This window comes from Epinephelus lanceolatus, chromosome 10, assembly GCF_041903045.1.
Source record: "Epinephelus lanceolatus isolate andai-2023 chromosome 10, ASM4190304v1, whole genome shotgun sequence".
NCBI lineage: Eukaryota > Metazoa > Chordata > Actinopteri > Perciformes > Serranidae > Epinephelus > Epinephelus lanceolatus.
This window is the reverse complement of record NC_135743.1, coordinates 22,828,479-22,854,877: the sequence shown is the minus strand read 5'-3', so window position 1 is coordinate 22,854,877 and position 26,399 is coordinate 22,828,479. Positions and strand designations below refer to the sequence as shown.

The 26,399-nt window shown below is 40.2% G+C and overlaps 4 protein-coding genes across 7 annotated transcripts in view; 1 reads left to right on the top strand and 3 right to left on the bottom strand.

The window, feature by feature from the left end:
• Positions 1 to 272: 272 nt before the first annotated feature.
• On the bottom strand, positions 273 to 14,679 carry ptdss1a (phosphatidylserine synthase 1a). 2 transcript variants are annotated; one of them, XM_033641437.2, is made up of 13 exons: positions 14,274 to 14,679; positions 13,634 to 13,725; positions 11,945 to 11,989; positions 11,730 to 11,854; positions 11,452 to 11,610; positions 11,029 to 11,180; positions 9,444 to 9,585; positions 5,582 to 5,694; positions 5,341 to 5,406; positions 5,075 to 5,174; positions 4,745 to 4,813; positions 2,025 to 2,091; positions 273 to 1,878 (listed from the first exon to the last, which is right to left on the bottom strand). In XM_033641437.2, exons 1-13 carry the CDS (start codon positions 14,453 to 14,455, stop codon positions 1,763 to 1,765), a joined length of 1,428 nt encoding a protein of 475 aa, XP_033497328.1. In that variant the 5' UTR covers positions 14,456 to 14,679; the 3' UTR covers positions 273 to 1,762. The 2 variants fall into 2 exon arrangements, with proteins under 2 accessions (XP_033497328.1, XP_033497329.1); XM_033641438.2 differs by having other exon boundaries at positions 273 to 1,857; positions 14,274 to 14,678.
• A 1,699-nt stretch (positions 14,680 to 16,378) lies between these two features.
• LOC117266381 (uncharacterized) lies at positions 16,379 to 19,940 on the bottom strand. The gene is made up of 7 exons (XM_033641551.2): positions 19,827 to 19,940; positions 19,585 to 19,750; positions 19,344 to 19,442; positions 19,012 to 19,068; positions 18,285 to 18,398; positions 18,066 to 18,182; positions 16,379 to 17,196 (listed from the first exon to the last, which is right to left on the bottom strand). The coding sequence occupies exons 2-7, from the start codon at positions 19,744 to 19,746 to the stop codon at positions 17,167 to 17,169; spliced, it is 579 nt and encodes a 192-aa protein (XP_033497442.2). The 5' UTR covers positions 19,747 to 19,750; positions 19,827 to 19,940; the 3' UTR covers positions 16,379 to 17,166.
• Positions 19,941 to 20,076: 136 nt separating this feature from the next.
• LOC117266076 (uncharacterized) lies at positions 20,077 to 26,012 on the top strand. Its single transcript, XM_033641023.2, has 6 exons — positions 20,077 to 20,278; positions 20,871 to 21,052; positions 22,079 to 22,198; positions 22,342 to 22,398; positions 24,799 to 24,906; positions 25,023 to 26,012. Exons 2-6 carry the CDS (start codon positions 20,885 to 20,887, stop codon positions 25,119 to 25,121), a joined length of 552 nt encoding a protein of 183 aa, XP_033496914.1. The 5' UTR covers positions 20,077 to 20,278; positions 20,871 to 20,884; the 3' UTR covers positions 25,122 to 26,012.
• The window catches only part of plekhg4b (pleckstrin homology domain containing, family G (with RhoGef domain) member 4B), a 32,016-nt gene continuing 31,327 nt past the window's right edge, over positions 25,711 to 26,399 (bottom strand). For all 3 annotated transcript variants that reach the window (XM_033641020.2, XM_033641022.2, XM_033641021.2), the window contains one exon: positions 25,711 to 26,097. Coding sequence is in view for 1 of the 3 variants with exons in the window: in XM_033641022.2 (XP_033496913.2) it covers positions 26,092 to 26,097 (6 nt within the window). In the remaining 2 variants the exon portion in view is untranslated. The remainder of the gene's footprint in view (positions 26,098 to 26,399) is intronic.

The following is a 26,399-nucleotide window of genomic DNA, read 5'->3' as shown; positions in this document are numbered from 1 at the left end:
GTTTGCAGACAGAGTGAAATCTGATCCAAGACGGGCAGCGCTCGAGTCAGCCAATCCGGCACTGCTCTGCTGCAGCAGAGCGCTCTTCAGGGGTCGAGCAAGGTCACCCATGATTTCCTATTGTTAAGTATCCAAACAGCCTCCTACTTGTATGAATGTAGTGGCAAGCACAAAAGATAATTTATTTAATGAGTAATAAAGACATTCATTGTTTAAGGTGGGGTGTAAAAGCCAGAAAAGGCCAAACACTTCCAGTAATAACTCACACAGTGTTTAAGAGGAAATGTAAAACATTTTTTAATGTCTCATTATTTCACAGTGAAAAAGAACAGCCATTTTCAACTGAATTGTTTTTGGCAAATGACATCTAAATCCAGAGACAATGTACCATTTATAGTGTCTACTGCAGCACGGAAGGCTGGTCCATTCCACCGAGGTCAACGTCTGGATTGTCGAGGATTATGAGGGGTTATATCTGTACTGAGATGATGCTGACAGAGCAAAATCAAAATGAATGTTCAAGAAAGCACTCGAGAGCAGAAGAATCAAACACAAAAAAGCCAAATTTTAGTCATAATACAAACTGAAAACAGTTGGGAATAAAAAAAAAAAGAACACGCAAACAGGCACAAGGGGTGAATTAAAATGTTAGAATTACAGTGAAAGACAAAAAAACAAAATACTGGCGCCCTGGTGGTGTAATACAAATATCTGCGGACTACTCATGTAACATTTTCCTACTAAACACTTGATTTGACACCGCCATGCAAATGCAATATATGCAATAACGAGAGGCTCGACAGTAAAACGAAGCCATGCCTGCACAGAGACAGGTAGAGCCTGACGACACATGCAGGAATTTGAATAATTGCCCTCTGTTATCAGTACAGTAAAAATAACAACAAAAAAGATAGCAGCCACAGATGGACAGGGAGAGTAAAATCACTCAGAGTCACAATGATTCACAAAATACTCACTCAAGCGTTACAAAATGTACAGTATTTGCAAGAAAACATTCTGAAAAGTGCTTAAACTGTGTGCTTTGCTTTGTTCCAGGTCAAACACAATCCGCATCGCCTACCGAGCTCAAGCTGATTTGCATTGAAATCCTGCCCACATTCAAGTTATAAACACCAAACAAGTGTGAACATCTATCATGACAATAGATGACTGACGCTAATAAAAAGCTTTTTTTTCTGTGCTATAAACATAGAGGCTCCAATTTATGTGATAAATTCTACATAATGGCTTTTAACATTGAAATGTGTTGAACCAACATACTGGAGTTAAGGCTGGTTGTAAACCAGTCCGATGCACATTAACCATCAATGATATACTGTTTCATAGAATAAATGTTTGTAAATTATAGTTCATCAGCTACAATGATCATGCAGTCACATCTAGAATCGGCAGTTTCTAACACCACCTCTTTCTCTCACACACTCACACACACACACAATACCACTCTTTCTCTCGCTCTTTTCACACACACAGTAACCTGTGATCAGTGGTTTAGGAGGTTTTTTTTTTTACAACTACAGCACACATGTAAGTGCACATCTCTGTAGTCCAAGCCTCTGTGCACTCCTAATAACACTGCATGGGCCTGTTCATCCACTTAGCCTCTCCTGTCTCCACTCCCTCTACTGTTGGTGGGGGCTTTCTAGACTTTAATTACACCATGAAGTGTTTCCTGCGATCCGTCACACCTGGCTCCTGGGAGTGAGTTCAGGAGTCGCACACCAGCCTCTGGCTCCAACTCCTACTGGCTGTCCAGGCCGTTGATGGGTTTGGTCGTTCCGGAGCCCTTGACTCTACGTCTTGTTGTAGGGCTGTCATCTTCCACATCTGTATCTTCTGAAACGTGTGGGTCAAACACTTTGGAGTGAGTTTAAAAGATGTAACTATGAGTAAAACACCATTCCAAACACTAGAGGTCAGCGCTTTACAGGATTACAACTAAAGATGAACGTTTTCTGAGCCTTTTTTTATGTGGTTGATGAACTACAGCGAAGTCACTGTACCTTTAAATCCTTCTGACACATGGTCAGCAGATTCAGTGTAATTACTGTCTTCACACTCTGAGAGGCTCTGTGAGAGGAGAAGAGGAAACACATGACACACATACCGTTAACTGGACAGGGAACGTGTAGCAGCTAACTGACCATGTAAAGCTTTCGTAGTACACTGAATGATAAGGATCTTTAAAGGAAACAGGTCTGTGTATTTACAGAGCATTCTCAGCAACAAGTCAGCTGATTCCTTAGATATGGAACACGCAACACTGCTGGCTTCACCCGTCTGACGAAGAAATGGCTTTTTGTCATTTAGACACACTATGCTTGCTTGTGCAATATTTGGCACCTGGCATGTAAGAGCGAGTGGTCTCACTGCTGAGATCAGCAGTTGAAAACTAATAATATCAAGGAAGAAGAGTGTTCTGTTTTCCCACAGGCTGCATTGATGATAGATTGTAAAACTTGCTGTTTTAGCCTTAAAAAACAGCCATCACAAGCATGATATTGGGTCGACCTAGTTAGACTGCTGTCAAACTCAGGTGCTTTTTGTGACATATAACCGACATGTAAAATTGCCACCATATTTACATAACAAGCGTGTCCAAAAAGGGCTTTTGTTTTCACACTTGCAAGTGCTTTAACCATCATTGCCCTCGGGCAGGGATACTCAACTTGCTTTGCCCGGGGGCCACGTTTACAAAACAACTGGAGGCCAAGGACCAGTTCCTAGAATTTGAGGACACTAGGAGCTTAGTCTGGATCTCTGTCAGGTGCTCTGGGGATCCTCCTCTGCCACTTTTTGATAAACAAGCTCTATTGTGATACTTTTTTATGCACTCTGGCACCTTTTTTATATTCATAGTACAAGAAAATACAAGTATGAATCAATTTATTTTCATTGTCAGATTTGGCCTGCAAGCATTAAGTATCACAGGTTTAGGGTTTTAACCAACACATCATAAATTGGTTACTCCAACAATGGAGTTTCCATGCTTCCCTGACAAGATTAAAGTTCCCCTCCAGACACGTTTTAAAGTCTGTAAAAAATACCCTACAAAATAATGTTTTGTTTAACACGGTTTCCTCACATAAATACTTTTTAAGAAACTTTGACAAGGGGTTGGAAGCACATCTAGTCTCTCCCTCAATGAGAAATTCTGAATCTGGCCTCACACCCCACCCACTGCTGCTGCTGCTTGCACTAGACCAGCAAGAAAGCAGTGGTCATCAAGGTGACTAGTGTAAGCGTCAGAGGAAACAGTGGCGAAATTCAGCCATACACGTTTGAGCGTCAGTCAGACTCAGACTCAGATGGAGTCTGTTGTGCACCAAAATCAACAACTAGCAGATGTGTCAGATTAGTAAGGGTAGTCAGCATCTTTTATTTATGTGGTTTGTTAGCTTGTAACTGGCAGTGGCTGACACAGCATTAATAGCTGTGAAACATACAGTACTTGCTATGATGTAACAGTGTTTTCACACTGTTATTACGTAGTAATATACCAGAGGTCCCTTATAAAAGATTGCAGAAAGATATATTCCATCCGACTGAGATTTTTTTTTTACATGTAATCAGTCCGCTCTGCAGTGGGGGTTTCAGGTTTCTTTGCCGGTGTTCTGTTGAAATTTGTTTCCCCGGCGATATGCGGTTCCCATATCAGACAGCTACTGGTTTCGATTAATACGAACCTAATCTAGTCTGCCTGGGCTTTGTTTAAATCTCAGATTTTGGGGAAGTGCACAGACATCGCACCTTCAGTAGAGGAATGTGAAAACACCTCTCTGACAAAGTTTGCACAGAAACAAATCAGTGGCTGAATCCCAATGTCCAAACTTCACCGCTCTTGCAGACTTGCAGATTTTGTGGGCACGTTCCCGTCAAGTCAGGGAGTGCTGAGGGCTGTCCAAATCTACAATTCAACCAGTCCACAAGGCGCCTCAAGCAGGCTTTCTGTAGACTTCCAAAGAGTCCGCCTGGGGTGCAAACTTCAGCAGACTTCACTGATTTAATAACCCACAGTTGTTTTCAATACGGACGTGACACTGTGGTTTTTTCAACTGTTGAAAAAACATATGAATGAGTAAAATCGTTATTGATAGGTAGGTCTATTAAAAAGCTATTTAGGAAAGGAAATAGGAATGCATTTTTATTATTGTAGCCTATCAGGCTGCACCGTGTAATAGGCTAAAAGAAAATTGGCTGAAAAACAACCAAAGAAGGTCTTCTAATGTCAGTAATACCCAATTCAGTTATAGAGTTATAGTCTTGTCCTCATTTACAACCATTTTTGTTTTTTATAAGCATGTAGCCTGTTATATAGAGATGTATTAATATCCTACATTGTGTTCAGTCACAAAAAAGGCCAAACATGGGATTTATAGCTTGTTATCTGCAGGGACAGATGAGTTCGTTTCCACAGCAATGAGTGAAACAGTCTTGAGGGCTGTCTATCAGCCACTTGCAGTCTCCGCCCTCGCAGACTTTACGTGATGACAGTAAATGAATTACACTATGTACAACTGAAGTCCACAAGTGCTCAATCCGCCAGTCCAGTGGGCGTACATTTGGATTAAGCCAGTATCATCAGGGTCAGACATTTTAGGGGACATTATCAGTATAAAAACACATTTCTGAGTGAAAAGGATCTTTAAAGATAGTTTTAAACTGAGACCTACATTCGTTACTTCTGTTATGAAATATGTCACAGACTTAATGATAAACGTACCTTTTCTCTTGGACCATAATTCTCAGCATACCACACCATTCCATACAGGCACAGGAATGTAATGAAGGCCTAAAAACAGATTAAACATTACACAGACTGGTTAATTATTCATGGAAAATCCATAACCATTAACTGACAGCACACTAATTATTAAGTTCAATTGTGTTTTATGTTGAAATAGAAAGATAAATGTAATAAATTATGGTGTGTTGGCGGCAAAGTGAAGTCACAAGATTCCATGTAGTATTTTAGAGCATGATGACTGCTGACTGACAACCATAGTAATTCATTTTGACACAGAAATGCAGCGTTACTGTGATCTGGTCTTACCAAACACAGCAGCCAGAGGATCACATAGAGGATCTGTGTTTTTGAAAACAAGTCCTGTCCAAACTTAATACACGCCAAGGCCTCCAGAAAGGCTATTGCCCTGTGAATGAGAGGAGAAAACAAACACTAACCTGTAGTTAACTTTCAGTTTCACTGAGAAAAAAAAAAAAAAAAAAAACTCAAAACAAACATGCCCTTATATGGCTTTTACCTGAGAGGAAAAAAAAATCTACTTTAGTCAGGGTGACAATTTAGGTTTCACTTACCCAAACACCCAGCACTGGGTCCCAACTCTCTTGCACTGTGTGTCTGTAAGGTACGCATAATACTGCCTGAAGCAAAAAAACAAACACAATGCAAACATTAGCAATATTTACCTGCAGTTGTAGTCTGTTACTTGCCTTCAAAACAAGGAGCTGAATATAAACATGCAACAATTTACAACATCCCCATTATCAGTCTTTTGGATCATTCCCCTACGAATTAAACAGTCTTTTGTGTCTTTACCTCACTGTTGGAGCTGTGATGATACCAATGAACAGGATGCGACACCAGCTGAGAGCATGGCTTGCAGGAAAGATGAAGATGTGTTTGAGGAAGAATGTGTTCAACTCTGTTAGCTGTGGACAAAGAGGGAAACAGGTAGAAGAGAATAAAGCTTTTCATGTGTAATAGTTACTGTATATGACACAGGGAAGTAGGACAGAGACGCATTTGTAGTTTAGCTCTGTATTCAAGCACATCGGTTTGATGAATGGAGGAGCATTGCCACTTTTTAAACATAGTCCCCAGTAGAGATAATCTTAAATAAAGTATTCATAACTACTGTTTGGTGTTCAAATATTTGTAGACGAAGTGAATATTCCTGGCAATGCCGCTTGTTTCAAGTGGGAGTTTCTTCTTAAGTGTGTTTGCAGCACTGTAACACATGGCAAGTTGGATAAATGTAAGGTGAATGACTTAACCAGCCGAGAACGTTGCACTGTTTGGCCCTAAACACCTTCAGGTTGCTTTGGCCTTTTTTTTTACTGCGCTAATATAACATTACTGTAAGTATGAAAAAGGACAACAGTTCCCACTACCCATCCATCCATCCAATATATATGTGAATGAGCATCAGCACCCTTAAAAGGAAAAATTCCGCCCCAGTATAACCAAAATCCCTCACCACGTTGCCTCTGATTTGTGAAGTTTGTTTTTCTCACATGCCTCCTCAGTGAATGGATAATCCAAAAAAAGTATTCATGAATTTCATGCACACATGCAGATACACATTACAAAAAACAGAAGGATAAGTAGCCTATTAAAAGAGCAGTAGATAAGTAACCTATATAGTATAAAAGTTAAGTACATAAAACAGAGCAAAGTGCAGTTTGCTTGTTATTGCAATAATGTTAAGTGCATAAAAAAGGGCAAAGTGCAGTGTGCTTGTTATTAAAATAATGTCACTGATGAAGTGGGTGTGGAAGGGGGTGAGAGTTCAGTTTGTACTGTAGATGGCTGCTGGGTAGAAGCTGTTTCTGAATCAGGAAGTACGAATCTATAAGGCTCTAGCGTATTCCAGATGTCAATATTGCAAACAGTTCATGAAAGGGGTGGGTGCTGTCCTTAGTTATGTTGCGGGCTCTGCTGTACCATCGAGACCTGTAGGTGTCCTCAAGGGGGGGCAGTGGGAGACCAATGATCTTCTGTGCAGTTTTTACGATCCCCTGCAGTGCCGCTCTGTCAGCTACCGAGCAATTTCCGTACCAGACCGTGATGCAGCATGTCAGTATGCTTTCTACCGTGCAATGGTAGAGAGACTTCAGCAGTCTGGCAGAGAGGTGGGCCTAGTCTCTGTTGGGCCTTCCTGACCAGAGCAGCAGAGTTTACAGACCACTTGAGGTACATACTCTGCTCATGCGGAGCTCATATGCACGTGTGTGCTCAGGAAAGCACAGGGCACACTACTCATGGTTGTTAAGTGTTTTATGTATGTTTAAGGTCTAAGTATAAATGCATATGGGGCGTCGGTGGCTTAGTGGATAGAGAAGGCGCCCCATGTCCAAGGCTGTTGCCGCAGCAGCCCGGGTTCGCCTCCAGCCTGTGGCCCTTTGCTGCATGTCATTCCCTCTCTCTCTCCCCCCTTCACACTTAGCTGTCCTATCTATTAAAGGCAAAGACGTCCCCCAAAAAATATCTTTAAAAATAAGTATAAATGCATATGTTTGGGAAGTACTGTCTATACCACCAGACAAATGACACTTGGATTATACTGCATGTGTCAGTGTAAAGGGATGTTTTGATATGGTTCTGTTGTTGTCAAACATGGTCCCCAATGAATTCAATTCATGAAGAAGTTTTACCTTTTTTCACCCTGGAGGCATGTGAGAAAAACTCATGTGCTTCACAAATTCAACGTAACATACAGTGAGTAATTTATATCCAAATGGTCATTTTGGGGCTAAAATATACTTTTAAAGCTGCAAGCCAGAGTGCAGAGCCAACACAATAAAAACTGTGTCACTGTTGTACTCATCATTGGCCTGTACTTTACTTTTAATTTCATAGACATTTTTCAAAGTTCTTTTCCTATTATGAAATGTCAAGTTCTTCTGTGAAAAAAAGCCCATTGACACTTGGTGCCAAAAATATTGCAAACACATTTTACATGAGGATCTGAAACTGAAACAGTTAAATGGTGCCCGTAGATTAAAGCAGTGTGTTGTATACACAAGACAAATGTTTTTAACACTCTATATTCTAACTTCAAAGTTACATCTCACATAAAGGGCTCATTGTTGTTGCTCATGCTATCCTAAATCTAGAATGCTTAAAAGGTACATTATTGTCTTACTGTTTGTAATCAGTATGACCAGTGACAGTGGAAGTTAAAGCCAACCCTAGATTCACTTTTGCGTTGGAACAAGCTTTGTGTACTTGGCATTTTGCCTCACTATAGCTGCGTTTTTCTGGCACTGTCAACAATTTTCGTAGCCACCCCCAGGACAGACTGCATATGGTGTGGCACCTGGTCACTACCTTTTAAGAAGTCCTGACCTCACCTGTGCCCTGGAACACCCTGAACGCAGCAAAATAAGAATAAGAAAATACAGGCAGAGGGCAAAGTCTCTGCAGATAGATACACTGCCACACTTCCAGTGGGTCGTAAGTGATGACTGAGAGGAATACTTTTGTATGAGTCTAAACAACGTGTACATACTGTATACTCTGATTTTTCTGATTGTTTTACTGCAACACGATACCTAATTATTATATTGCCTTGCACCTATCATGAGCTGACTTTTTTCTCACATGATGACTGTTCAGTTGCTTTACCATGCCCCAGTCTCTGTTTTAAGTGACCACAAATCTCTTTCAGAGCGGATGTTTTGACAAGCACAGGTCTACTAAATAACATGTACTGACATCTCTGATCCATTAATGTGCCTGTCAGCCATGCCAGTGAGACTGTGCGCACAAAAAAGGAACCCTGGAACTGCCCCTTGTATAGGAATGCAGCCATTATTAATGTTTGTAGTTACACCTGTTGTGTTCAACAAGTCCAAATGTTCGCTATGAGTAATGTCTATTGGCAATAAGACTCAATTAGCGCTTTGTTACAGGCAGATGCACCAAAAAGGTCATCCGGTTCAGCCAGGATGCTAATAAACAAAGATTCTTCTACAATGCAAGTCACACTTGGTTGAACAAATTGCCAACAAAGCTAACAGTTCATTTCAGGGGACACTTTGTCCGAGTCCCCTTCATCCGCACTGGAAGATAATGAGAGGGTGGCTTGCTGCCGTGTTATTCACTCATTTGGCCTGGAGCCTGTGTGGTTGGACCCAGTGAAGAGCAGCTAAATTGTCACTGTGCTGAGTAGGGCTGAGAAGAGCTGAGGCGTCCTCCATCTCTTCAACTAATTCTCAAAGACGGGTAATTACTATTTAAAGCCTCAAGAGAGTTGGGAACTGCCTGAGTGAGGGAGAGGGGAGGACAATGTTGTTTCATCACTGCACAGAAATGAGAGAAACAGCAGCTTTCATCACCATGGTTGCCAGTGGGTAGAAATTTGGCAGCCACAGTTGACTCTCCAGTGGAAAGCAATCGAGCTTACTCAAGTTCTCCATCCATGGTATTCTCATTACCATAAATTGCTCCTGAGTAATCAGCCGTGTCTTTTAAGCGTATGGGATTAGCTGTTAATGTGTAGACAGCAGGACACCCGTGCATTATATGGATCCATCTGAGACAGGTTTTAGATTTCAGCAACAGAGAAGTCAATTAGATTAGCCTGGATTTAGCAGGCAGAGCGCAATGGATGATCCCTGACTAGTCAACACTTAGTTACCGTGAGGTGGCGAAAGAGGATTTCTCAGTGACCCACCTGCCAGATGATCATGAACAGATAGACGCCCGTCACTCGCTGCAGGGAAGACTTTGGGTCGAGCCAGCGCACGTAGGTCCAGCTTGCTGGGGTGAACTGTAGCACGGCTCGTTTGATCTTCCCAGTGGTGGTGTGGATGTCTCTGGATGGGAAGCACGGGAGAGGGATTACAAAGACATGTAGATAGACTTACAAAAAGTATTATGTTTGTACAGTGGACAAAGCTGGATGAAAGCAACGCCTTCACCTGAATCATTCATGTCCACTCTGCCTTAATGAACTTCTATATCATATGTCAAAACAGCCATTTAAACATCTTAAGATGCTATCTCAAATGCCTTGCTTGATGTATTAGCTAATCTTTATTGATCTAAGCTTACATGTCTGACTTACTCTGATGCCCTGTGATTTTCTTAAGTAAAAGACAAAAATGTCACTTTTATAATCAAGGTGATTAAATACAGCTATCTTTCATTGGGCTCACAATTTTAAAAAAATCTTGAATTTACATAATAAATCATAAAAAAATAAAGAACTGCATGCAAATAATTTAGTTTATGATATCGTACTTTAAGGATATACATTTCAGTTTAAGTAATTTAAGGAGATTGCTTATGTTTTACTGCCAACATATTACATGTATTCTTACTTAGTCTGGGATGATACCATGAAATGAACCTGCCAGGCTTACCATGTAAACCCCACTTCCCATATCATAACCTACAATTTAAAGGGATAGTTCACCCCAAAATAGAAAAATAACATACTTTTTCTCTTACCTGTAGTACTTTTTAATCAGGCGAGATTGTTTTGGTGTGAGTTGCCTTCTCTTGAATATAATGGAACAAGATGGCACTCGGCTTGTGGTGCTCAAAGCAAAAAATTTAAAAATTAAAAAAAAAAAAAAATTGAAAACTCAACGACAATGCCTCTTTGCAGAAATCATGACCCGGTTACTCAAGATAATCCACAGACCTTGTCGTGAGCAGTTTCATGTAGGAACTACTTTTTTTCTGCATAACTACACACCTCAACCGTATTACAGTGCAGAAGGAAGTGTACATCTATTGCTAGCTCACCTAGCACCACTGAGTTGGCTAATGTTACAGCTCAGCCGAGGAGAACGCCATTAATGTACACGGCTCTCATCCATGGGTAGATATACACTTCTTCTGCATGGTGAAACAGTTAGTGGGTACAGTTTGGTGGAAAGAAAATAGTTCCAACATGAAACTGCTCACAACAAGGTCTGTGGATTATCTTGAGTAACCGGGTCATGATTTCTGGAAAGAGACATTGCTGTTGAGTTTTTCAAATTTATTTTTTGGCACTTTGAGCACCACAAGCTGAGCACAATCTAGTCCCATTATATTGGAGAGAAGGCAGACATCTCTACAGCCGATATCTCCAACACTCAGCAACTCACACCTCAACAATCTAGATTTATAAATAGCGCTACAAGTAGGAGAAAAAATATGTATTTGTTTTGGTGTGAACTGTCCCTTTAACATATCAAACGGCCTTAGGACGAGCACAAAACTGGACACTGTTATTTTTAGTTAATTTCCAGGCTGCAAGGTCATACTTAATACTGGCCCAGTGGTAGGTCCTCATCTCCAAAAAGCGGCAGACAGTCATGCCAAGCCAGATGCCTCCTCCATTACACAGCAGAATGTCCAGAATCACCTGGTCCCACCAGCACTCAGCAAAGTTAGGCAGCAAATGCATGAAGAACAGCTGAACAGAAGATTAGAAGGCTGTGAGAGTCTGTACCATATCAGAAAAGCTTTTCAGCCTTCAACAATATTAACATACATAAAATTACCAAGAAAACCCCAAAACTCATCAATTTTCACCAGATAAACCAGTTACATCACCAGCTTAGTACACCGTAAAATGTCTCCATTGTAAAGTGAAAGAGACAGAGGGAGACACAGGCAGCCAGAGAGAAAGTGATACACCACAGGACATTAAGTGTGTAAAAACCCTTATCTGTTTTTCCTCATACCTCAGTAAGCTCCCAAGTAATACTGATGGTCCAGCAGAGGCCATAGCTTCGAATGAGCAGGGCCTTCATACCCCAGCCCCAGAAATGGCTGAATGCAAAAATGTCAAAATGGCTCAGGATTCTCTCCCAGGTTATGACGTGGCAGTTCACAGCATATTCCTGTGGAGAGCAGCAAAGATAGCCTCATTACAATGATTGATAATCCCCTGGTAGTGAGCTCAACTGGTGCATGTTAATCAATCTGAAAGTTATTTTCTGTGTAAGCCTGCATCACTCACCATTATGTCTGCCTCTCTCTTGGCATAACGCAGGTTTGGGTCCAACCAATACATTAGCTGCTTCACCTGCTGCCAGTTGAGGAAGATGATTAAAACCAGGAACAGGAAGTAGAGGACACTCAGACCTTAACAGCAGAGAGATATGACATTGAGAAGGAATATCTAAGGACCACACAAAAACAGTTTCAACCTTGGAGACTTGTAGCAATACTCACCAAAAACTATTCGCCATATTGCTGGATGTGGTCTGGTGAATGGACCTAAAGTGAGGCACATACAGACACTATGTCAAAGATATAATACAACAAGTGATGGACTGGACACGGTTTGTCATTATGCCTAAACAAATAAACCACTTTTCCTTCGCATTGTTATTTTGCATATACTGCTCATAATCTTGGACAGTTTTGCTTCCTTGTGTACACTGTTAGATGTTATTTAAGGCTTTGAGAAGGAGTAAAAATCCCTACTGTGAGATATGACTAACAATAGTAACCAAAAATAACACTGCATGCTGTCAGAAAAAGAGACAGCATTACACCAGTGCTAGGATCCCTGCACTGGCTACCTATCGAATACAGGATTGATTTTAAGGTTCTTTTATTTGTTTTTAAAGCCATACATGGGCTGGCACCCCAGTATATTGCTGAACTTCTCTGGCCCTACTCCAGCTTCCGACCCCTTAGCTCCTCAGAACAATCTCTCAGATTAGTCTTTTTACTGTCCAGCGATCGAGGCTGGTGGGTAAGGGAGACCATGCCTTTGCGGTAGCTGCTCCAAAGCTTTGGAATAGCCTTCCGCTCTCAATCAAATGCTCCCCCTCCACTGACCCTTATAAGACAAACCTTAAAACAACAGCAGCAGGAGCACTGCCAGAGCCCTACAGAATGACCTCCAGCAGGCTACTGGTGTGCATGTTTCTGGCCAAACTGTCAGAAACAGACTCCATGAGGGGTGGCTTAAGGGCCTGTACTTACAGTCGAGCACCGTGCAGCTTAATTGGCATTCGCCAGAGAACACCAGAATTTGGCGATCCGTCATTGGTACTCTGTTCTCTTCACAGATGAGAGCAGGTTCACACTGAGCACACGTGACAGGTGTGAAAGAGTTTGGAGATGCCGTGGTGAACATTATGCTGCCTGTAACATCATTCCGCTTGACCAGTTTGGCAGTGGGTGAGTGATGGTCTGGGGAGGCATAGATCTCCATGTCATATCCAGTGGTACACTAACTGCTGTTAGGTACCAGGATGAAATGGGCCCTGGGTTCCTCCTGGTGCAGGACAATGCCTGGCCTCATGTGGCCAGAGTGTGTGGGCAGTTCCTGGATGACGAAGGCATTGATGCTATTGACTGTCCCTCTCTTTTCCCCTGACCTAAATCCAATTGAGCACCTATGGGACGTTATGTATCGTGCATTCGATGCCGCCAAGTACCACCACAGACTGTTCGGGAGCTCACTGATGCCCTGATCCAGGTCTGGGAGGAGATCACTCAGGGACTCATCAGGAGCATGCTTTCAATGGCCTTTGGCTGTTTGTTGTGGTTTTATTCTGTTTTATATTTGTGTACATTTATATTGCTATATATTTGTATGTCATTCCTTTATTTTGTATAGCACTTTGGTCAGCTGCAGTTGTTTTAAATGTGCTATATGAATATACTTCATTTGATTTAATGGTGACAGAGCTGAATGACAAATCAAATTTTCTTTCTACAGTCTATTTACTCCTCTCATAATGACTTCCATGTTAAAGCTAAGAGTTTCATGTAAAGCAGTCACTGTTATTTACTGTGCTAACATATGGTCGTGTGTGAAGCACCTCCAGGCTAACTGTAATTAAGAGCTATGCAAACACACTTAACTAAACTAAATAACCATTTCAGTAGCCTTTTTTTGCTCACCATTAGGAAATGCCAAAACACTGATGACAAGGAAGAAGGAGATGACCAGGATGAGCCCCACCCAGAGATTACTGTCTGGATTCCCATCATCTCTGCAGACAGGGTAAACACACGTTTCCCAAACACACAGTTAATATCACCAGTGATGCTGTGGTATATGTTAAACAGACACTTTTACATGTAGCCTATGCGTTATATCCCCTACACATCTGTAATGAAGTGAGCAGCAGCTGGCAAAGACATAAAGCTTACATTATATTACATTTATTGTGGTTTTTAAAGCAGAAAATCAGTGTAAATATGACGTTATGACCCGTTTCCATGCTAGTTACATTGTTGTTGCTAATGCCCAGGAAAGTGTTCATCACTGGACGACCGTTATGTAACACACATCTATTTATTAGCTTCTGTTGACGATGAATGAGGGTAAAATGTAGTCAGTCATCACCAAGAAGCTCATTCCAGTGCCTTCGTGTGGATGTAAAGTTTATTTCAGTGAGAAAATCCATTAAAGAGCGGCTAACAGCTAGCTAACCTCCCCGTGTACCTGTACGCTGTCAGAGCATCACTGCTGCCGTTAGCCGGGCGCTAGCTAACTAAGCTAACCCCAGCGAGCTAACGCTAGCCGCGAGCGACTTACCTTGTGAACGCGAAATACATCAAACTGAGCACGGTGCATGTCAGCAGTGTTATCGTGTGTGGCCTGTAGAAGAAGTCGATCGTGATATCTTCAACCTGCTGTTCGTTTATCATTCGGAAATGCATCCTGTAATTCACATCATCCTTGCTCAAGGTGTGGGATCCGCTGTACACGGACGCCATAGCAGGACGCAGGCAGCAGCAGCAGCAGCTCCTCACAGCAGCATGAGACAGTGATTCACACCACGGCTGGCAACCTCCTCTAACTGCTACTACACACACAGGAATGACTTAAAATTAATATATATAGTTACATAGCTCGCTAGCAGAGTGTAAAGTAGATGTGACAGCTAAGCAGGAGGAGCAACAGAGGGTTAAAAAGAGAGGAAGAAAGTTTTAGAGGGATTGTTCACTTTTGATTGTGATTGGTGTAACATGGTTGCAGGGAGTGTCCCAAAGCGGAAGAGTGCACATGCTCTCCTTCATCATGTGCTGCTCTGATTGTTTTTAGCGTGACCTCCGTGCAAGGTCTTAAAAGCATGACAAGTGAACAGAGGTTGATTTCTTTGAGTCTGTCAAATCAGTTTAACACCTTAAACTGTGACCTCCTGGAATGATATTTAAAGGAACATGTCAGCCCACAGGTTTTGGCAGCTTGACCATAGCACAGTGCAATAGTTATCTGAATGTCAAATGAAAGTGTTTCCTGGAAAACATTCTTCACTGAAAGGTGTTTCTACTCCACTTGATTTTGTGTGTGTGTTTATCTCCCCCATGTGGCTGCTCATGGCTTCACAGGTCACTGAAACCAAAAATCATCCTCAGCTCCCAGCAGAGGGCCCCATCATTTTACATGAAGAGCTCAAACAACCCACATGGGCACCAAAATTCTTGATTTACTGTTAATGTTTTGTATTTCTGGTAGTTTAGAAAACAAATGCAAAGAAATTTGAAAAGCTATTTTGCACAGAATCCCTTCACTTTAAGTAAATTGAGCACCAGAGCCGGCCCTTGAATTTTGGTGGCCCTAAACAGGATTTGGTTTCTGGGCCTTTCTCATTGTACTGTTTTGCAACTTCTCACTGCAATAAAGAAACTTGTGCACTGTAGATAGTCAGTAAAGCACACATAATGTAGGCTACAGATAAGCATGTAAGGACTAAAATGAGACCACAGTAAATACAGCACATTAACCCCTGATCCTGTGAGTGTTTTTTTAACCACCAAATACTCAGATTGCTTGTTATGTAAAGGACAGTAACTCACTTACTTAGTGTACCGAAATAGTCCATTTTGCCTGTGTCTGAGGTTATTGTTTGGTTTGTCACTATTTGATGGCAAAAATGGAACAAAAATGTCTTGTTTTGCAAGTCCCATTGTTATTTCACTATTGTCTTTTGCTCACTGGAAAAACACTTTATAATTGGTAAGGGGGGCTCTGTCGAACATAGGTTACCTAATAATTTACAAAAATGATTATGAGCAATGTGGCAGAAAGCATGTTTGTAACAAGAGTAAAACTAACCCCTACCTGGGGGTTTTCTTTTTAATTAGCTGTCAAACCATTTTGGAAAATTGTTTTTGAAATAGTCTAACAACTTAAAATTTGCATGGCAATTATTTATTTATTGGTTGTAACACATTAAGTAAAAAATGACTTATTCTCTCTGGGTTTACACCGCTATATGCTCGTTCTACTTGTTCCACATGATTATTGTATCTTATGAATACATAGTACATTTTGATTTGTAGTTTTTCCCTTAATGTATGACAATATTTTTCTGATACCAAATGTAGATTTACTATTTTTTTGGGGCATTTTGCCTTTATAGATAGGATAGTCAAGCGTGAAAAGGGGGGAGAAAGGGGGGGGTGACATGCAGCAAAGGGCCACAGGCTGGATTTGAACCCGGGCTGCTGCGGCAACAACCTTGTACATGGGGCGCCTGCTCTGCCACTAAGCCACTGATGCCCCGTAGATTTACTATTTATGTGATTGTTTGCATACATTGCTGATTTTAAACCCCTTTTTGTAGCTGTTATCAGCCATTGTCCAAAGTAGAGGAATGTGTTACAGGTACACAAAAAGACAAATAAAGCCTAAACAAACAAACAAAAGTTACCTTTATTTGCCCAACACAGAGTTACAAAGTGATTCACAGAGAACAGAATACACTTAAACATTTTACTTAAATCATATTTTATGATTTTATGCAAATCAAGAAAGAAAAAAGAATTCCGCACACTGACGAAGGTTGTAATGACCGAAACATAGCTGCCCTGTCCCAGTAAATATTTTATCTGTTTTGCAGAGTGGCAGCTCTGCCTGACGAAGGTTGTAATGACCGAAACGTAGCTGCCCTGTCCCATTAAATATTTTGCAAGTTTGGCAAAAGTGTGCGGCAATCTTTTTTCTTTCTTGACCTGCTGAAGTTTTTTTCCGATGCACCTGTATGCACCTTTACTGAATAAAAGCAAACAATGATTACAATACAAGAAATTTAAAATATGATCTGACTTCCAGGAGTAGAGACAGTGCAACATTATCCAGGACTTTAGGTTTAAAGGTAATTTTGGACTACAGAAATACCAACACTTCTTCTTTTATTTATGGCACACTGTTATAAAAGTATTAAACATTGCAATATGTACACAAACAAAATAACAGCTAATCTACATCCAAGAAGTGGCTCATTCATGTGCAATCGGCTGTTGGCGTATTTTTCAAATGAAAACAAGCATCAATTTCACATTCTTTGCATGCTATATATTCAGGAGTATATATGACATTGATAGACTGTTTTACACTTCTGATGTAAAGAGGAATTTAAAAGTACCATGTAAATAGACAGTTGAACGTTGGTTTGTTGCGCTCCATCAAGCCTTTAAAGCCTTCAGTCTCCCTGTTTCAGCAGTATGATGGGCTGTGGTAAAAAAAGAAAAAGAAGACAGCTATTAATTATAAATAATGTAAATTTCTCTTAAAGCTAGGTTGTAATTGTAATATATATTATATTTATAAAAAAATAAATCTAAAATTTGTTACGCCTAAACAGGCAACCACACACCACTGTCCCAAATAATAATTAGCAAATGTTACATGATCAAAAATAAACTTGAAGAACATATTACTGTCATTACTATTGTTAAAATTATTTCCACTACTGGTTCTAGTATTACGTTGTATTGTGGATCTGCGTGTGATTTGTCCACATTACTGTATCCCAGCAGAAGCCATTGCTTGGCTGCTGTGAATAGGTATAGGTACAGTTGTTGAGAAACACTATCATCTTTTTATTTCATTACATTCAAATGTATCTAAAAGTGGAAAACTAGAATGGAATAAGGGTGTTATGTAGGCTATATCACTGATGATCATAATAGTTTTGAAAAGTATGTAATGAAAATGCCATATAAAGTCATAGTTTGATCATAAAAAATGCTATAAAATTTTGATTTAAAAAGTCAGTATGGTTTGTCATTAAAATGTCACAATATAGCATGTAAAAAAAGTCATAGGAAATGTGTCACAAGAAAAAAGTCATAGTTTGTGTACTTTTCCTGTGCAGCTCTCAATCATATGCTGGCTCCCTAAAATGGCACTCAGTTATCAAAACTTTGAGAAGCCCTGATCTAGGATATTTTATCAAAATGCCCTGAAATAGTCAGCATGGCTGTTTCCTGGGGCAAATTCTCCACAGACCCCTCCCGGAGGTGGACCCCCTAATGTTAAATAGGCGATTACAGCCCTGTCTTACGCAGTTGCTGTGTGTACAGAAAGAAAACAACATACCAAAGTGTTGAAATGTTCTCTGCATACAGCTTTGCTCAGCCAGTAGATCAAGACAATGGCTATTAACTTTTCAACAACCAGCAGAGTCATAATCAGTCCCTTGATTCCTTCATGGACCTAAAAAGGTTGAGACAGTGGTGGACATGAATATACATTTACCTTTTATATCAGAAAGGCTTTTTTTTTTTAAAAAAAAGGATAAATGCTGTTTCTCTTTACCTCAGCACTGTGCGGGCTATCTTCTAATGAAACATGGAACTTGACTGCACAGAGACAAACTGCTGCAATTGACCAGAAGAAGCTGACGATGTTCAGAGAGAATGACAGCTTTGTCTGCAGGGTGAAAAATGCAGTGATAGTGCAGGAAAGTCATTATGAACAAAAAAAAAAGATCATTGATTATTATTATTTAGACTTCACAGGAACAAAATTCTTAAACTCCATATTTGCTAGTTACAATTATTCACTCATCAGTGCAAGTTTACAAAGAAAAATAACTTAAAAACAATTCAAAATTTAACTGGATGGCAAACATATATAAAACTTCCCTCCTCACTTTAGGTCCTTTTAATTTCTCATCCATTTTTCTGCTGATGTTGAATAGCATGTTCATTTTAAATACTATGTTACACTATGTCACGGTGTGTCCGTTATCCTGCAAGTTCCTTCCTTTTTACTTCATATACTCTGAATTCATGTTTTAAAAAGGCATTCTGTAATGCCATATTTTGTATTTAGGAGATAAAAGCTTGTGTTTGGATCACAGTTTTAAAATTTAAATTTAACTGTGATTAATCCTGTTACTTAGATTAAAAAGTGTATCAGATTGCATTACAAATATTACACTACTATATCCAGAATACATGTCATTATTTCTAAATCCAGGGGATAATCCACCTATTGTAGAGACATCACAATTTTTATACAAACGTAATTTTGAGCTCACCACATGCATGTTTGGAGATTGTCCAGCAGCATAGGACAGCATACCACAGACCACAAACTAAGATTGATAAAACATGTACATTACACTGAAATACAATATTGTGGAATATAAAAAGAAAACAAGATAAGGCACAATATAATACGGTAAACGTTATTGAGCACAGACGTAAAAGGAAGCACAGATGCATACAGTAGATATACTGTTCCCTAATAGCAATGGGAACAGTCTAAAGTCTAAAGAATGTGTTTCTTATTGTATTTTCACAGACACATCTAGAATGGTAACGTTCTTATGGGAGTAAATTAAAGTAGTAGTTTGGTAACTGTATTTACCACAGCACTGGGTAGGGTGTAGAACCTGGTGAAGTCTTCTGTCTGAGTGAAAATCAGACCGAGAGTGAGGATGAACACACCAGCAATGGCCTGGGCTGCCTAATAAATAAAAAAAGAGACAGAATAATATTCCATTGGAATGCTGCATGTTTTCTGTGTAAGTTAAAGCCAAAGAATATAAGTATAAAGCTATGAAACTGTGATCGTGATCGTGGCTCCAGCTGTATAAGACATAACTTACTCCAAGAGGTTTGGGTTTCCCCTTCAAAACAAAGACCTTGTAGGAATCTCTGTACACACACTGAAATTTCTCGGGCATCAGTTGACCCTCTCTGGCATCCCTCAGACTCCCAATGGGAATGGTGATGATCATTGATTCATCACAAACAAATGTCTTCTTCATTTTCCTGTGAACAAAACAAAGAAGGTTAAAGCAGGTTTTATCACCGTGGTGATCTGCTGTTGAGGTTTTCAGTAACCTACCTTTTTTTTCGTCTCTTATCTGGATTGAGACCTGAAATTCTCTGCTTTGTCGAACGAGTTTGAAAAGGAAATGACCTGGTACACCGACTGTCTTTGTCCGCCCCCCCGCCCCTCTCTCACACGCATACACACAAACCCACAAAATGCTTGCGTGCAACTGATTTGGCAAACATTTAAAACTGTAAACTTGATATTTTACATTATTTATGATTATAAATGTAAAGAAAAGTGTTTTTGTTGAATTTAGAAATACTGGACCATAACATACAACTTATGCATTGAGGTATTGGGGGTTGATCATTGTGATACTGCAGAGACCACTGGCAGAGTGAGGAAGTTAAGGCGTGAGGTGACCTCATCTTTCAAAGTATTTGCAGGGAAGTGAAAATGACTGAGGCACTTGTTTGAGACCGATACAGAGTGTGAAATAGATACTTCTCAAGCCAAACCTGGTAAGATCTTTATTGAATTGCACGGAAAAGAAAAAAGCTTTTTGTACATATTTGCAATAGAGAATATGAATGTACGAGCATCTCAGAGTCTGCATATTCGTGTGTGTGTGTGTATTCTAGTGGATTGAAAGTTTTTGTGAATGTTAAATTCTGTAATTCTGCTCAGTGTATGAGAATGAGACCGCTGAGAGCTTCAAAATACCCTGCAATATATGGGCTTTTACTTGGCTCCATGGTAAAGCCGTACTCTGTGATGAGGATGTAATGGATTGCATTGTAGTAAAAGATATGTCAAATTTCTTATCTGCCTTACTTACATAAATAAAGAAAAATGTGGCACCTTATAAAACGATGCAATTCAACAATAAAAATCTCAAAGACATGCTGAATCATCACCTCACAGTGTCAGCAACAATTAAAAATCCTTATTGTCACAATTTATCACAGGACTGTTGTGTGATATTGCATTAAAATGTACAAGGGTTTCTATTTTTCTGGTCACTCTGGGTACTTTTTAAGTTCTGCTGCTTTGTTTGTCTCATGTGAAAACCAAAGGATAGACAGTATAAATTAAAAACCATCACCCCTCCAGGTCAGAGAAGCACCATGGCCTGCGCCGATGTTGACATGAGCATCCATGGAGATGATGACCAGCCACGCAAAGCTGCGCACAGAGAGCCGCTGTTGGTGCAACATTACCAGGCTTTAGAGCTTGTGCCGGACGACAAAGGGCCGCTGCATGACCTTCTGCAGAAACAACCTGCTGTGTTGGGGGTAAGAGTGACAAAACTGCCCAGGATATCATGTCATAAAACAAACCCTCTGAGAAGGTCCTCTAACCAGTGTTGTACTGCTTAACATTGGTGTTGGTCTTACAACCAGTTTCAGGACATCTTTTTGAAGGTCTCGGTCTCGTCTCAGACTCAACTGCGTTTTTACTTGGTCTTGTCTCGGTCTCAGACAAAGTGGATTTTATTTCAGGACCGGTCAAGGTCACCACTGAATATCACTGAAGTAGATTGCAGCTCCTTACTTGTTGGTATTTGTTTGCTGACACAACTGCATTCTCGGAAAGTGTCTAATCTAAACAAATATTGAACACTGTAAGGTTCATGTCCTTATATGACTGTAATCAGGTTTTTACAGTAGAAGCCTTTAATTTAGTGCGTGTGAGTGTGTTGCTTCCTCAGTTGCAACAATGCTGCCTACAGTCAGAGAAAAAAGGAACTAAGATAGTGTTTTTTTTCCCTCATACACTACTGTATTTTATTATACATATTTTCCTTTGCAAAGACTTACATGCAGGCATTAGTGTTCACAATCTTTCACTCATTCTTCCCTGTGACTGCGTGATTTCATGCCTAAAAACATATGCAACACAAATGTATGCAAGATATGACAAACAGATTAGAGGTGCAGTGACGGGGGATGTCCAAAATGGCTTGTACCCATTGTGCAGACTTGGACAGCAGCAACAGGAAACGCTTAGTTGAGGGTTTTGTGGTATTCTGCAACTTAAGTGTAAAAGCTCACACAATCGTGTCTTCATAATTCTGTGAATATGCGCACAATATTGTCAAAGGTGAAATCGTTGGTGTGTTATTTGTTCACTCAGACTGTGTTTATCTATTATTATAATTTGGATGAAAACAAATCTCAGATTGGGAACAAGATTTAGATTTTTTTCTGTGTAAATTCTATATGTTGCATTTCTTCTTGCTTTTAACTGAATTACTGTGGTTTTATTTGGTAATGGTTTCCACTGAGGACATGAATTCATAGTCTCTGTTCCTCTGTCAGTCTCTGCAGATGGTGAGCGGTCTCTTCAGTTTTGCAGTGGGAATTCTTTTTGCAGTAACCCAGGAGATGACACAGTCCCTCTTCACTCTGTTCAGAGTCTCCCTCCTGAGTGGAGCACTCGTAAGTGTCTGCTCAAATCGCTTACATTAAAAAACAAATAATAAAAATCATGCAGTAAGTAAAGCAGATAAAACTATAAGTTCTAACAAATGTTCATCCAAGCCGTCTTCAGTATACTGACTCTGCATTCTTCTCCTCTGCAGTACATCATTGCTGGATGTGTTTCCAACCTGCTGTTCAGATATCCAGAATTGCTACCTGTAAGTACAACACATTACAGTTGGTGAAGACAGTGGTGCCCCCAAGGGGGAGCAGGGAGGACCAAGGCCCCCCAATACAACTGCTGCCCCACAGCTTGACGGGAGGAGGGCTAAATAAAGGCGGATTTATACTTGTGCGTGAGCTCTGTGCAGAGCCTACACGGCAGCCTACACACATGGTCTAAGCCGTTGTAAGCATTTATACTTGTGCAGTGGTGTGCCTGTGTCACTTTGCAGTTACATCTCCAAACCACTAGTCAGCAGTGGAGTTTCTGTGAAGTGCTGTAAAATTTTGTTGATTCAAAACACACATTAAACATGACTTAATAGAGGCGATTTCAAACACAACTACACAAATCAGCTTCACTATAACTCTCAGCATTCACAGACAAAGCACTTGTCTTCTGCTGGACACATTTTCCCCACAAATACAACATGCTAATGTTATTAGCACACACCTATGGCATTTTACATTGTATAAATTAGCTTAGCTGCTAGTGGACTTTTCCTCTACTCATATCAAGCCAGAGATAACAGCAACATTTAACAAAGTAAAGGTTACAAAATTCAGCTCCATTACAGCTCAAAAGGTTCACTGACAAAACAACTGTCTTATACTGAACACATTTTCCAAACATATATAAAATGCTAACATTATTAGCGCAAGCCTATGGCAATTAACATTGTATAAATTAGCTTAGCTGCTAGTGGAACTTTCCTCTACTCATATGAAACCATGATGAATCACACACAAGACATAAAATACTAATTTCAATCAATCAATCAATCAATTTTATTTATAAAGCCCAATATCACAAATCACAATTTGCCTCACAGGGCTTTACAGCATACGACATCCCTCTGTCCTTTGGACCCTCACAGCGGATAAGGAAAAACTCCCCAAAAAAACCCCTTTAACAGGGAAAAAACGGTAGAAACCTCAGGAAGAGCAACTGAGGAGGGATCCCTCTTCCAGGACGGACAGACATGCAATAGATGTCGTACAGAACAGATCAGCATAATAAATTAACAGTAATCCGCATGACACAATGAGACAGAGAGAGAGAGAGAGAGAGAGAGAGAGAGAGAGAGAGATGCAGGTAATGACAGTAGCTTACAACAACATTATTGAAAGTAATAATATTATAGTTATAGTTCTGGCTACTGTGGTACAATATGTTGAAAGTATGTATTAATATCTGGTAGTATACATGTGTGACAATAGTCATATGTGTATAATAACAGTAGAAGTATGACTAATGACTAATGATGGCAGCAGCAGCAGGAGGCATCTGGCAGGACCACGGCAGCAGCACAACCACACACGTCATGCTGTCCAGGCACCGCTGCGATATGAGTTAATCTGAGAGACAGTGGAGCACAAAGGCTCCGGAGAAGAAGCCGAGTTAGTGACATCCAGAATGGCCGAGTTAGCAAGATGCAGTAACAGAATACGAGAGAGAGAGAGAGAGAGAGAGAGAAGGAGAGAAGGTGCTAAAACTTCCTTTCCACTGAGGGAAATGATTTCAGCTTGCAACAATAGCCAGAAGGTCTGCATCGCCGCAAAGTGTAGTTACATTTTTGGGGAGGTGCATGTCAGGCTATGGTGTAGGGTATGGCGTAGGTACACCATCAATTCCACACAGAGGTATAAATCCTGCTTTACGCTTCAAAGTTAGGCTCAATCTTGGCAAGGGAACAACTGGCATAGTTATTTTCAAAGGGGTCCCTTGAACTCTCACCTCAAGATATGTGAATGAAACTTGGTTCTATGGGTACCCACGAGTCTCCCCTAAACATGGGAAGGCTTGTTCCCAGTATGTTTTGTTCATTACCATCAATATGCTCCTTTAATTTAAAGCTGTATATTTGTCTTTCTATGCAAAGTACAACCAGCCTATTTGAAGAGCAATAAACCACCTAACGTATGGCTACATGACACATTAAAACAGGACTGCTGTGGAAGTCAAAATGTTAAATGCACCGGTATAAGTCTTAGCTTGGTTTGACCATCCTGATGACGTGAGCTCAACATTATGTTTCGCTCTACCTATGTATTAATCTGGCTCTGCTGCCACCCTAAACACCTTCCAGAGATTAAAATCAGGATGGTTTCATGAGGCTATATAAGTCTATGCACATCACATAATTAGTAGCATTAACTATAACCACAGTACATCATTATGTGACTGCTTAACTCTCTGTATTTACAAAGTTTTCAACTAGCCTTTACACATTAACAGCGTCAGCTAACTCCAAACATTGAGTTATGGCTTTTGGTTTTGATATGCCACCCCAAGAATTTCAGTGGCCCCATCAGACCTCCCTTATGGAAATTTCTGGGGGCACCAGTGGGTGAAGGTGAATTAATGAGAAATTAATGTATGGTTCATGTTCCAGATATCCTTCGGGGTGAACTGTGGCTGCATTGTTGTAGCTGTAGTTTCATCTTGTCTGATAAGTGTCGACCTGGCTGACTGGTCTCTGAAAAATGATCAGCATTTGAGGGTAAGACCATGTAATGAATATGACTGAAGGAAACACTTCAAAGTGCTTTTTTACCATGTTTTTTTTTTGGGAATATGAAACAAATGTATACTTGATGATCTTTATGTTTCTGACAGATGGAGGTGCTTGAACTTTGCGTGCTGGGGCTTGAGATTTTTCTCTCCGCAGTCCTCTGCTTCTGGTTCGCTAAAGAGAGACGTGCCAAATCACCATGATCGAGCTGAAGAAGATGACATTTGAGGAAATTAATACTTCAAATTAAGTGTTTGCATGCAGAGGACCAGGTGGCTGTATATTAGGACTTAAAGTAAAGAAGTTAAGAGACTGTATCAGCAGACTTGTTTATTTTTTTTGTACATCAGGCATGGCTTTCTGTTCTATCTCGATTGCTTTTATCAGAGCTGTAACCCCTGCTGAACAGGCTCGGGGCTGTGGTCTGCGTCTGATGTTTGACTCGGACCGAGAGCACAGTGCTTGTGGTAAATAGATGTCAGCTTCTGTCATGTGAAGGAAAAACCACCCTTCATCCTCCTCAACCTCTGCGTCTCTCTGTGCAACGGTAGTAGTTGGCCTCATAGTGCTGCTCTGTCAGTCTACCTGCGAGGGTCTCTGTGTGTGGTTTTACACTTGTGCTTTTTTATCAGTGGAAATATCTGCAACGTGTTTTCAGCTGCAGTCACACTTACAGCTGGTTTCAGAAAACTTTACTGAGCTATGACAGATTTGTGTGTTATATAGTCATTTCTAACTGGAAACACTTAATTTCATGTGAAACGTCACTGTGCCAAAGAAATGAACACAACATGTTTTAAACATTTTAATCATCTGTACAAACTTATAACAGGACTGGCGACAAAAGAAAAGAAATATGACAGTACAACATTCTCTGGGTTGATCTGCCTGCTATTTTTTTTGTTTGTAAAATACATAAAAAACTCATCTACAATATAAACACTGATTCATACCTAGTTCATTAAAACAAATGTACAGACCACAGACGTACCATCATGGCAGTGTATATTATGTGTCAATTTCCAATTTACAGAATCATAATGAAATGTCATATAACAGTTGAGCTTCATCCATTAAAGTCTTAGTGCTGCAAAGCTGGACTCCTTTTATTTTTATCTCCTGGTCCTGATGTACAAACTGCTGCGGCATTGAGTAGCATTCAGCTTGAGGTCTTCACAGCTACAAGGAAATAAGGAAAACACAAGAAAGGGGATTTAGAAAAAAAACTCTCCTTTGCAAATCATGCATTCAAATTATTTTATTTGAGTCAGCATGCAATGTTAAAAATGTCAGTCAGCTAAAGGGTCAATTTAAAAACCTCTAAACCAGCCCTAGAAATTACGTTTATATACACCTAATTTGAAAAAGGAAGTAGATTTAGAAGGAGAGGTAATGCCAAGAAACAACATACATTTTTTTATTAACATTATGAGGAAATGTTGCTAATTAACGACTGGCAAGCTTGAAAAAATGTTGATACT